The sequence below is a fragment of the Orbicella franksi genome, chromosome 2 (genome assembly GCF_964199315.1).
Source record: "Orbicella franksi chromosome 2, jaOrbFran1.1, whole genome shotgun sequence".
Classification (NCBI taxonomy): Eukaryota; Metazoa; Cnidaria; class Anthozoa; order Scleractinia; family Merulinidae; genus Orbicella; species Orbicella franksi.
In genome coordinates, this window is record NC_138146.1 from 34455804 (window position 1) to 34468129 (window position 12326).

The 12326-nt window shown below is 38.8% G+C and overlaps 1 protein-coding gene across 1 annotated transcript; it reads right to left on the bottom strand.

Moving 5' to 3' along the window:
* Positions 1 to 1735: 1735 nt before the first annotated feature.
* LOC145479507 (interleukin enhancer-binding factor 2 homolog) lies at positions 1736 to 11068 on the bottom strand. Its single transcript, XM_081457889.1, has 18 exons — positions 10969 to 11068; positions 10646 to 10775; positions 9844 to 9900; positions 9067 to 9114; positions 7649 to 7726; positions 6518 to 6620; positions 6105 to 6170; positions 5827 to 5853; positions 5521 to 5613; positions 5176 to 5254; positions 4954 to 5041; positions 4637 to 4698; positions 4183 to 4252; positions 3912 to 3956; positions 3160 to 3234; positions 2971 to 2995; positions 2372 to 2572; positions 1736 to 1851 (listed from the first exon to the last, which is right to left on the bottom strand). The coding sequence occupies exons 2-17, from the start codon at positions 10760 to 10762 to the stop codon at positions 2385 to 2387; spliced, it is 1221 nt and encodes a 406-aa protein (XP_081314015.1). The 5' UTR covers positions 10763 to 10775; positions 10969 to 11068; the 3' UTR covers positions 1736 to 1851; positions 2372 to 2384.
* Between the last annotated feature and the right edge of the window lie 1258 nt (positions 11069 to 12326).

The window sequence follows — 12326 nt, forward strand, 5'->3', positions numbered from 1 at the left end:
CAGAGGCTGCAGTTTAGGTCAGGCTGATTTATAAGTTGCGCGCACGACGTCGTTGTATAAAAAAGATTTGAACTGATATGACAACAGCGGGTTTTGTCGCGCGCACTTCTGAATCTAGCGTAAACTGGATCTCGCGCAAAACGCTGCAATCAGTGTAAACATTTCTGGAAACGGACAGCTCTGCGGGTTGACTCTAAAGCAATACTTTACCAGTCTTGCCACCGCGTGCTCGTCAGTTCCGACGTTTTTACCCTAGCTGTTGCAACTTCCACTCGATAATATGCGAATCTTATCAGGTCGCTTTTTACGAACAGGTGTTTTGCAAGGAATAGCACCAGAACCTTTCGCCTGATATAGATCAGGTTCAGTGATCTAAGATTACTCGGATCATGGTGCATCGAAGGCACTCATCAGTTCCTATGATGTACCATGATCTGAGTGATCCTGGATCACTGATCCTGATCCACATCACCCCAACGGAACGCCCCCTTAAATTTTGTCCACCTAGACTAAAGCAATTTTTTGTTGGAACTTTGGAAAGATCTATTGTTCCTGATGCTTCCAAGCAGTAGCAGTGCCATGCTTTAAATGTTAAAGCAACCTTTTTTTCCAAGGTTTTAGACAACTTCAAGAAAGACAAACGTCTGGTGTGGTCCGAGCAGTTATTCCAAACAGCCACAATATTTAAAACAGGCTTCCTTAGTTTGCCTCCTGAGTGATTTTGGCACAAATGCTTGACTATCAGAACAAACCTATTTTCCCGGCATTGTCTTATTTCCATTATAACCTGCAATCAGGCATTTCTTTTTCCTTTTTCTTCTCTTTAAACAAACAAACAAACAAACAAAAAAACACTTTATGGCAGGTTTATCTACAGTCATAGCAAGTTATCGTGAAAACGTGTCTCCCGTCCCTCAAGCTAGACGCGATTTCCAGCCGTTCACTGAACCCGCGTTCCTTGCTCCGTTAGGAGGAGGATCAACAACCGGACTCCCAAAACGGCTGGAAAAGTTTTCTCGCTGGAAATGATCGAGTCTACCCTCTAGCCTGCATTGGATTCGATCCAGCCCACTTCGTCTCTGTAATTCGGATTCAAACTCGCAAAGCAATGTCCGGTATCCGAATCGATTAACCCTTTACCCCCTAAGGCGAACGGCAGTTTTTCCCAAATCGGCAAATAAAGACACTCTGCCTGTGTACAATATGCCATTTGAAAGCCACTAATCAGCTTATTTAAGAATTGGCATCAGCAGCTATGAAGGAGGTAGACATTTTGAGAGAAATTGCTTTAAAATGGGAAAATGAACGACTACAAAAATGTATCAATCTTCTACTATATTAGGTATACCCCGGCCTAAACTATAGCTTATTTAGCACCTCTTAGTGCATAGCTTGATATGAAACAAGTTTTGCATTCCATTTCCATCCCGAAAAAGGAACTAAAAACTTCTGGGGGTTGTCAACCATGTCTTGGATGGGAGGGGGTCAAAATTTTATGACTTCAATGAGCAGATCTTCACAAGACAATTTTCATGGCAAAAATTCATACAAAATCTATCAAATACTCACAAAGTTGACGTTGTATGCCAATTTGCACTCTTAGGGGGTAAAGGGTTAAGGAATCCGAGTTGAAAGTTGAACTGTCGAAGAGGGAAATTGGGAAGGGATTTACCTCAAGAAACAAGAACCCAAACAAAATTATTTTTGTTGAAGCAAAAGACGATACAAAGCGAGATGAAAGTACACAGTTTTAATGCTAAAACATTTCTTAATGTCGCACTACGAAGTAAACAATAATTTACAAAGCAAAATCTAAAATTGCGATACAGCAAGTGGTCCAGAAGGCATCCTCTGCAAAAAACAAAAGGCAAAGACAACACGAGGATTAGTACGAAGGACACGGAACACGTGAAATGCTTTTTTGTTCCATGTATTTCCACTCCTGTAATTTTCTTTATGATTTCAGCAATTGTTTAGTACCAAAAAAATCTGACATTACAGGTACCCTTTTGCCTCTTGTTAAAAATTGTCTCACTAAAACTACACCATGCACAACTGTTACTATGTACATGTATATACATGCATCTTTGGATTTATCTCTGGTACCGGAACCTTTTTTAGCCGAGACCATCGATAGCCGAGGGTCAGGTTCCTCTGATGCTTTTAACCTTGGGGAGTGAATGGTCTAATCCTAGGGATGGGGGGGGGGGGGGTGGGGGTAAAAAAAAGCCTTTCGAACTGAAAACTGGTCCTTTCAGTTTACTTCCTGGATTGAAAATGTTGTAGACTTGCTGTTTTGAGATTGACATAGTTTTCGGAACTCCAGGCATTTATGGTTCGTAACAAATGAAGCTCTTCTCTATATCCTAACCAGGACTTCATGTTCAGCTCTCCTGGCTTGTCTCCATCTTTTCTTCAGCCAGTTCCTGGCCTGACATCTCAGATGATTCCTCATCATCGTCGTCTCCATCACCCTCCCCCTCTTCGTCTTCTTGGTCTTGTTGCTTCTCATAAGCTTTCTGTCCTGGTGTGACAATCACCCCTCCCCAGCTGGATACCTCGGTGTCTAATGCTGAGGTGTTACAGAGTACACACATGCAGTAAGAAAAAACAGCCATTTAGATGGAATTTCAAAAGTGGGCATCAAAATTTTTAGGAAACAATAATATCATCAATCAATAGCCTGTTTTCGATACATTAAATTTCAGCTTGAAGGGGAGACCAAAAAAAAACGCAAACAAAGGAAATTGTTTATTCATTCCTGTTGTTAGTGTCCTAAAGGCCTCACTATAAAGCTGAGTTTAAACATATCAAAAGTAGCCTATTATTGATTTCAATTTAACAAAATAAATGTATGTGCCAACATGATTCAACAACAACCTCCTCAGAGTCCTATCTGTGTATTTCTACATGTACATGAAAATTCAAGATCAGCTGCTTCTGTTCATTGGACAGTGTTAAACTACTTACCAACTGGAGGAATTCCTTCCTGATTCTAAAGAGAAAAAGGGCAATAGAAAATAACGAATACAAATTTTAAATTTAAACATACCCTTGATACCAGCTATAATAAAAGATAAGGTTAATTATTCCTTTGGCCATTAACACACTAGACATGCATTTAAGCATCAGTAAGATACAAAGTACACATGTTCTTACCAATCCTAATATTTCATTGTACGCGCCATGATTCAAGCATCGAAGAAGAGTCTGGGCACAAGTTGTCACTGCATCCTGAAAGTAATAACCATAAACAATCAATTACATGTTTTAAAGCACAGGCGACAGTGTAGGCTTGATAACTAGTTACATGCTACACATGTTGTCTGGGGGGTAATGAAGACAACAATAAAAACATTGATGAATATCAAACCTTCATGTCAGACCTTCATTGTCGCATTTACTTTAACTTCATTGACAAAGTAATACACATCCTTAGCACTGGATGATAAAATCTTCAGGTTTGTGGCAATGGAAAAAATGCAGACGTCCATGTACAGACCTGGGTGGCTCGGCATGTGCAAAACCAATAATCTACAGGTACACACTGCATGTGTAAGAGTACCATTCAATGAGCCCATTGTGAGGTGGTCATATTAATGTATGCCAATTTAAACAAAGATTGGCAGAGGAAATCAATTATCAAGCATTTAATACAGTTGAATGTCTGCTAACAAACACCACTCATAAGCAGAAACTAGCATGTAGTGAGTCACAGTTTCTGTTACATACTGATACGTGAACAATCTGTACTAGCACAACATTTGTAGCCTCCCATACATGTCATGTGGTAACCCCTCCTGAACTGAAATTTTTTCAGGTTCCAATGGCATCTGCTTACAAGATGTTCAACAAAAGGTTCAACTACATTGCAAGTTTCACAAACTCTAAAACGATCTTTTGTTTCGTACCTGCTCCTCCAGGCTTAGAACACTGTGGGCACGCACATTTCCTGACTATAACAAGGAAAGGGAAAATGTGTTAAAGCTGTGAGATGAAAAAAAAACATCACTCAAACGTGTACAGAACATCACTCAAACTTGTGTCTCTTGTAAAACAGTCTGAACAAACTTGTACAATGTAGTATTGTTGTACATACATTGTACTTGTGAGATTGGTGCAGTTAGGAGAGCTAAAAGCACACATCCAAGTACAGAGTAAACATATTACAATTACATTTACCTCACATGGGTCAATTATTCCTAAAGAACCTGGCAAAAACAGTCCCGCTGAGAGGAGCTGGAAGGCACGCCTGAGATAAAATGACAAAAATAGAGCTACAATCCACACTACTGTACATTGTACCAAAGTATTACACATACAAATGACAAATTAAACCACAGTATTCTTTCAAACATACATTTCTGTAATGAAATTTTGGTAATAAAGTTGTACACGTGCAAGGAAACTCTGCAAGTTGCAAGTGAGGCATTGTAAAAAAGTATTTCAGTGGTTTTCAGAGAAAATGCTCTTCACATGCTTGTGACATTATTAATACTGTGATCATGATCCATATTGCTGGTAACTCAGAGGAATTAAAAGTTAGCAAGGAGGCAAATACAGTAGCATAGTGCACATTTATTTGTGTTTTGTTACCTAGCTGTTTTAACAAAACAAGAGAAATTTCTGCTCTTACCTAAAAGCAACATTGACTGGAAGAGGTTGTCGAGAAGAATTCACCATAGCAGCACGATGGGCCTACAAGGTATAAGTTAAAGCACAAAATTTTTTGTAGAACTATACATAAACATTTCCTGGAAAGCTCAATTCAATGTCAATGTCAATCTCAATTCAGTAGCAATTGCATAGTGACTCTCTGTTAACAGATTTGATTTACACTCAACAGTTTGCAGTGTAACATCTTTCACATTTTCTATTTTTTTTTTCGTATTTATTGAGCTCTCAATATTACATATCAGACTTTAATATTTGACCAATATTGACTGGACTTACAAGCAAGTCTATAAGCCATGGTGTGAGACCCTGTAATCCTGTAAAACGTTTTCTAAGGTCTTTAAAAAGTCTCACCAACAGACGGGTACTGAAAAGGAAAAAAAAAATCAATTATTAATTTAGTACCAATTATAAATAACTGTTGGCTCATGTTGCCAAAGGAACCTGTTTTAGTCAAAATCTACATACAAAACACGACAGTCACATGCGTACAAACTCTACCTTGTATGAAAAGCATTTTCTTCAAACCAGCGAGCATGTCTAATTGTTGCCAGCGCTCCTTCTAGAAGCTTCACATCAACTGTCAAAAGTGAAAACAATATTTAGTTTTTTAAATACCTTTGGAATACTATACTGGTCACATCCACAAGCCACAGCACATGTGCATCTATCCCATGGCTGCTTGTTTCCTTCCAGACTGACGTACACATTCACTACCTCACCAGACAAACAATTTGGAATTTGTGTGCCACTTCACATACATGCACATGACTGTAATTCTATCGTACAATGCTGAATAATATGTGTAGCCTTGCATGCTAATATGGTCTATGACAGTTCACTTACCATGCTTTGTTGGGTCAGCATCTCGGAGATTTTTGGGAAGTGTTGTGATCAGTACACGAACAAGGGCACCCTCAGGACTGCTTATATTGAATCCTTGACACAGAAACAAAAAAGAAAATCATCCTATTAGGTCAAGTTATGACATTGGCTACAGCTACACCCTGTAGTCACCTAATTTCTTTCACTCTTCAGACTCTGTACATCTAACTGACCTGGAGGAAGGAGCGCCCACTCATTCAATTGCTGTGGGCTTGGATTATTTTAATTATAATAATTAAATACATTGAGCACTAAGTGGATACCTACCACCCTCATTTGACTGCATTGGATAATCTGCCAAAAATGAAAAAAAAAAAAAAGATTAACAAGGTTCTACAAACCATAATTCATGTACAGTGGACATGTGCTGCACAGTGAACAAGCTGTGCACACATTACAACTTGTATGTAAAGGTAACAGAGGCACGAGCCATTTTAATACAAACATGATTAAAATAATCTGATGAAGGGAACAGGGAAAGAACTACAAATACAATACATGGGTCTGTACATGCATTGCAATAATTATTGTAACATTGTTTATACCTGCTGATGCACCATCATCCTTTAATGATTTCTGCACTCTTGTTGCCAGAGCAAGAATATCACTTTCTGTTAACAAAACAGATATAAAGACCAGCAAGTAAATAACAAAATTGATGAAAAGTTTAGTGTACAATGTACATTGTATTGGACTTCCTAGACAGTAACTAAAGATGTACATGTAACCTATCACTTTTCCACAGCCAAGAAGATTTCTGAAAGCAACACAAAATTTAACAAGATGAATCTAAATGTTTTTTTCATCTATGGCCTCATATCATTTGGCTAGTGTTATCTGTAGAACATTTCTATGAAACAGCAGAGCTGGAAATTACAATTAGAATTCAGCTATTGCATATATTCAAATATTGTAATTGACCCTAGCATGGATTAGAGGGCTTATTTCATTTGCATACCTGATGGCAACTTTTTAAGAATTACAGTCAAATCAGCAACTGGATGACCAAGCAGCATTGTTCCTTTTTTGTGTGAGCCTACAGCACGAACCTCTTCTAAACCCTATAAGGAAATAACTACACTTGAATGAGGGTTCATTACGGTACTCATGTTCTTCACACTGTAATGCTGTAATACACAGGCCACATAACTACATGTACATGTGTTTATAATACTGACAGTAATCAAAGATTAGAGCAGCGCATTCACACGCATACTTTGCATGTTTGGTCAACTTTGGTGGCATTCAAGTGGTTGGATAAAAAATTAACTTTGATTGAATGACAGATAACAATCTGTACAGGAGGCTGACTAGCGATGAATAAATTTATAACCTGCTGTAAAAGTGTTTTTAATAAAGTATTAACTTGCACTAGACAAAATGTTTTCCAGAAAAGCCATTTTTTTAACTGTTGGCCACACTTACTGCAGCTTCAATTTCAGATTATCAACACTTGTACCAAATCTCTCTTGCATAGAAAATAAAGTTTTGAACAGTGACCGGCCCTGCACAACAGCGCGTTGCCAAATGTCTAGATTTTGTCAATTTTACCCACGTGTTTGTATTTTTTTGCACTGCTTGAATTTACATCATTCTTGTTTTTGCAAACGAAAAAGGCAAATAAACCATTCTGACCAAAAATCACGACCTTTACACAAGCTACCAAACATGGAAAGTTTGTCTTGTGGCAGCCAATTACGACCACAACAAATTTGCAGAGCTACTCTGCGAGCTACACAACTCGGAAGATTTGTTTTCTGACCACAAATCATGGTCATTTGCCATCACCAAGCTAGAAAATATTCGTTTCCCATGATGCAGGCTTCGATACTTGTTGCCAAAGGCAAGCAGGCCAAAATCACAGTGCTAATATGCAAACTACAGCTTTGCAGAAACCATACAATCTACATAGTGCACATGACTGGTCGTGACTCTGTTCATGAGCTCATTATGCAGTTTGACCCTCCTGTGGGGAGGCCAAATCAGTGAACATGGTTGTCCCAAAAAAATCTAGATACCAACTGGATTAGGATTGTGTTACACTACGTGAACCCAATGAAGGACAAATCACACTTAAAAATATCTTTACCAGTTCAGCTGCATCTGGTGTAACAATCAAATTATCTAAAACTGTTGTCACTTTGGTCACAAGATTTTGAACAGCAGCCTGAAAAAATAATGCAGAAAATAAATACCACGATTCAACAATAATATTGAACTGTACATAAAGCTCTACAGATACGCACAATATGCAGTCAGGATTGTTGTGTTGAATTTTAATTGCTTTTACAGTTTGACAATGACTTGATAAAACATAAAAAAAAAAAAACAAAATTGAAACTCATCATGATGCAACACTTGATTATACACCAATATTAAATTATTTACTAGGGTATCTAAAAGATAGTAATGCTGCGGCACATTCTGTTGATAGTGACATATTTTTCGCAGTGATTCATCAACAACTTCAAGCACGATGACACATCAATGGCGAAGTGTAAGAAGCGATTGTGACAAAAAGCACATAGTAATCTGAACTATGTCTAGACATAAAACGATACACATCAACGTCCCCTTTATCAGATCGCGAAAGTCGAAAGATGTGGAAATTGTAGGAGCAGAAACTTAACTTCTGTACTGATATGCATTAAATGTCTCTAGAATGTTGACAGACTCTGTCGAGGACGCGTCCATCGCGATGTGTGAAAATGCCAAAGCTTCAGCTTAAATTCATGTTTGGATGAAAAGGAAGAGATCGCGTATATGAAGTTAGCGTGTTTTACGGTTTTCGTTTGTTTTAATTGTTCTACAAGTTTTAGTAACGACGATTTCTCTTAATTTAAGCATTCACCCAAGGTGGCGAGACTGCTAAGAAATGACATACTAATTTTAGAATTAAGATACCAATTTCGATCTAGTAAAATTCAGCCTAAAACAATAGACCTCAGCATGAGACTCTGGGGAATAAACCCCTTTCAATCTCTGTAGTTATTCCCCAGAGACTCGTACTGAGGTCTGTTGTTTTAGGCTGAATTTTAATGTGTCAAAATTGGACTATTAATCGTCCAGATTTACAAACTTTCACACTCTACATTAAGAGCAAAAGCAAGAGTTGTGAAAGTCAAGCACGATCTCCTTCACAAGTTAATCAGACCAAAACATAACCACTAATCTTTCTCACTGGAATCCAAGCGAAAAAGGCGAAAAAGGACGACAGCTCGACGTCCCAACCTCGTGTTGTTCGTGGTGCAATGCACTCTGGTAAAAAGTGGTGCAGTGCACTCTGGTTAAATGCAATGCATTCTGGTAAAATGTGATGAATTCGAGAATTCGTACTCCCTTTTATATATTCTTCTTTAATCCTGATTATGTTGCTGCTCGCTCATTACGCTCGCTCCGCAGCAATCAACTGGATTACATGTGTATTTTCCTTGAATGTTGTCCATTCATCTAAAAACAATTATGCTATACATGTATATCAGTTTATCACTGTTTATAATCTGTTACCTGTTCCTGTCCACTGGGAGTTAACTCTTGATTTCTTTTCAGAAGAGCCTAATGATATAAAGATACATTGAATAATACAGTACACTAAGGTTCAACAGATACCAGTCACTAATTAACAAATAGACCTGTTCCATGTTGCCATTCTTCTGTTCAGTGATAGATTACAGATGAAATCAAAATGTGGTAAGAACAAAAACAGTGAAACACAATCCATTCGGTAGGTGTCATTAATGTTCTTACCACATTTTGACATCATCTATGATCTATTTAATTTTTGTACAGACACGAGGCACCATTGAATCTAACTGTTTTTATATGACAAAGAAACAAAACATGTTTCCGACATCATCTATGTGTCTGTCCATAAGTAAGAACCAGTCAAAGTGTGAAAATAAATTGACATATTATGTACAAAATGATTCATACATGTTCATGTAGATCATGGTTCACAATTAAGTTTACATTTTCACAGGTGGAATGTAACAAACCTTTCCACACTATTGTGTTCATAATGATGTTCAGGTCTACATGCAGGACAAGAATCGAAAGGAAGAGAAGGAAGAGAAGGACAATGACAAAAGCAATGAAGACAATGACAAAAAGGCTGTAAGCTCAATAACCAGCCATTTTAGGGGAAAATTAAATGAATGAAGGATGCAGGATCTCAGCTACAGCTAAAGCTTTTGATCCACGTAATCTAGCCTAATTGTTTGAGGGCTGTTGAACTTGTATGCAGCACAAATCCTTCAATCTGTTTGAATTTCCTTGCAGGCATACCTGTGTAAAAGCTGTTTCATCCAAGACAGGAGTAGTTCTTGGAAAGAAGTTTTCAGCCTACATGCGCAAGTGGGAGAAACAAAACAAACAATTATAGATCAAACAACAACTATTGCATTCTTAAAAGCCATCAATATTTACTTAAATCTTGTACTAAGTTCCTTTGGAAAATAAATGTTTGTTTTTCTTTTTAATTTTAACACAAAAAGCAGGCCACTGTTTGAAATCAACTGAACAAAAGACATACGTGTATAATTTAGTGGGCTTCATTTCAGTCACTGCAACAATGGGACAATATCTTGTTGCTAAATTAAGTCCTATCATAACAGACTGTAAGCAAGTGTTATAACAGGCAGTAATGATTCCATCTCCAGTTCTCGATTGGGGTCTGGTTCCAGAACACATACTCTTTGACAGTTTTCAAACTAGCAACACATAGTTTGGACAACTTTGTGCCTGGTTACAATTCTTGTCTCTGTCTAGACAATCTGCTCATGTGCATCTTGAATTGTGCACAAAAAATAGTTCATCTGGGCAATAATTACATCAAGTTATTTCACCTTATGATTCTTCCAGATTTAAACTGGATACCTAACAGAGCAGTCACATAAGGTTAATTCGTGACTCCGGTCAGACACATATTGTACATAACAAGTCTGGAAGACTTCCTTCTGTCGGACAGTCTACCATGAGGGCAAATGTAAACAGCTGTAGGCAGTTTGGAGATACGGAGATACAAACAACCAAGTTCTTCACTTACTTCCCTCTCTCATCACTTATCACTCACTATCAATTGACCTACCATTGCTGGATCAAACGTAGAATGACTAACAACAAATTTCTGTCCTGGAGGACCGCGCATGAAAGGCGGCATTCGGCCAGGTCCTCCACGCATTCCTCTAGACCGAGTACGGCGCATACTTCTTTCAAATCTGGTAAACGAGTCAAAGCACGAGGTTACAAACACAAGAACGTCACGAACAGTTCTGTGATAGCGAATAAACACGTGCGAAGTTAGGTGAGACTAAATCGAAACTACAAACAACTTCATTTAGTGTCTGTACAACCAGTATGTTCAGAAAAGTTTATAGTAACCAAAAAGGAAGGACAGTAAAATGTAAATACCTTTAAGACGTCAAAATAACCTGCTTTTCGAGGACAACAACAACAACTTTGAAGGCGCTTGTGAAGTCACATGGAGAAACATCCGGGCACTTTATGTCTGTCTGCTGACCCAAAAACCGCAATTTCTTGTTATGTAATACCTAACAATTTGTCCTCGACTCCGGAGCCGACGGTTCGGAATCGAGCCTCGCCGGGGGCATGTGTTGTGTTTCTGGGCACGACACTTTATTTTCACGGTGCCTCTCTCCATCCAGGTGTATAAACGAGCACCGGCGAATTTAATGATGGGGGGTACCTTGCGATGGACTAGCATCCCATCCAGGGGGAGTCGAAATACTCCTAGTCGCTTCACGCTACTGAAACCGGGATAAACTCCGGACTGATGAGCCACTCTGCTCGTATGCAGACTTTTACGAGGCTGACCGACAGATCGAGGCCAAAATATACAACCTAAGTTAGCGAAGTCAAATTCAAAAGATCTAGACAAAGCAAATTTGAATTAATTTCGACAGTCAAGTGAAAACCGCTCTAATCCCCAGTGTGACTTCGGGCGGACTCATTACTCAGTATCCGGTCAGTGTAACTTGACGAAGACACCGGACTGCAGACTGCAGACCAAGGGTAAAATGCAGACTACAGACTTGTCAGTATCGTGTTATTTCCATTATCGAGCGCTGAGTCGACCGAAAACAGGATTATTCAGGCTAATCGCAGCGAATGCTGCACTCCGATTAGCCTGAATAGCGCTCCGGTTAGACTGAATATCACTCAGATTAGCCTACTTCCGTGGATTTCGGATAGGTGTGTGCCGCGAAGGGTCTTAAACCTTGACCCTATTTAAGGATAAAGGACATGAAAAATGACACCCTAGGTCCATTTCTGAGGCCCAAACCCGAAAAATGACACCTTATTGAAGGGAAAAATAAAAATTAAGAATAGTGTGGACGAAATCGGAAGAAATGGAAACATTCTGATTCTTCCGACTCCGATTCCGTCGAGCTTATGACTCCGATTTTCGATTTTCACTAGGTCGTAAGCGCTCTCATGACTCCGACTACGCCTCCGTCGCTAGTGAAAACCAGCCTTTAGGAGCCACCATATGAATAAAAGCAATGACGCAGTACTTGTGGAGCAAAAAATCTAAAAGAAAAATCGCGAGGCGACGTAACGTTTGCATGAGTGTTCCTTCCTTTACAGAAGAAAGTAGCCTCTCGGACCAGTGAGGGCTATGATCTAGACTACTTTCTTTTCGAGTTAAAAGTTTGAACTTGTATTTAAAAAAATCCAAATCAAGGCCGTTACAAGTTTCTAGAACTAGTTAACCGGAGGGTGGCAAAGAGTTAATGCGTGACGCGTGA

What these genes read in the sequence shown, in the direction of transcription:
- LOC145479507 (XM_081457889.1), bottom strand. Translation starts at nt 10,762, where the DNA reads ATGCGCCGTACTCGGTCTAGAGGAATGCGTGGAGGACCTGGCCGAATG. An exon ending in TCTTAAAAAGTTGCCATCAG is followed by an intron (nt 6,171 to 6,517) that starts GTATGCAAATGA and finishes TTTTGTTAACAG; the next exon opens with AAAGTGATATTCTTGCTCTG. An exon ending in AATGCAGTCAAATGAGGGTG is followed by an intron (nt 5,614 to 5,826) that starts GTAGGTATCCAC and finishes TTCTGTGTCAAG; the next exon opens with GATTCAATATAAGCAGTCCT.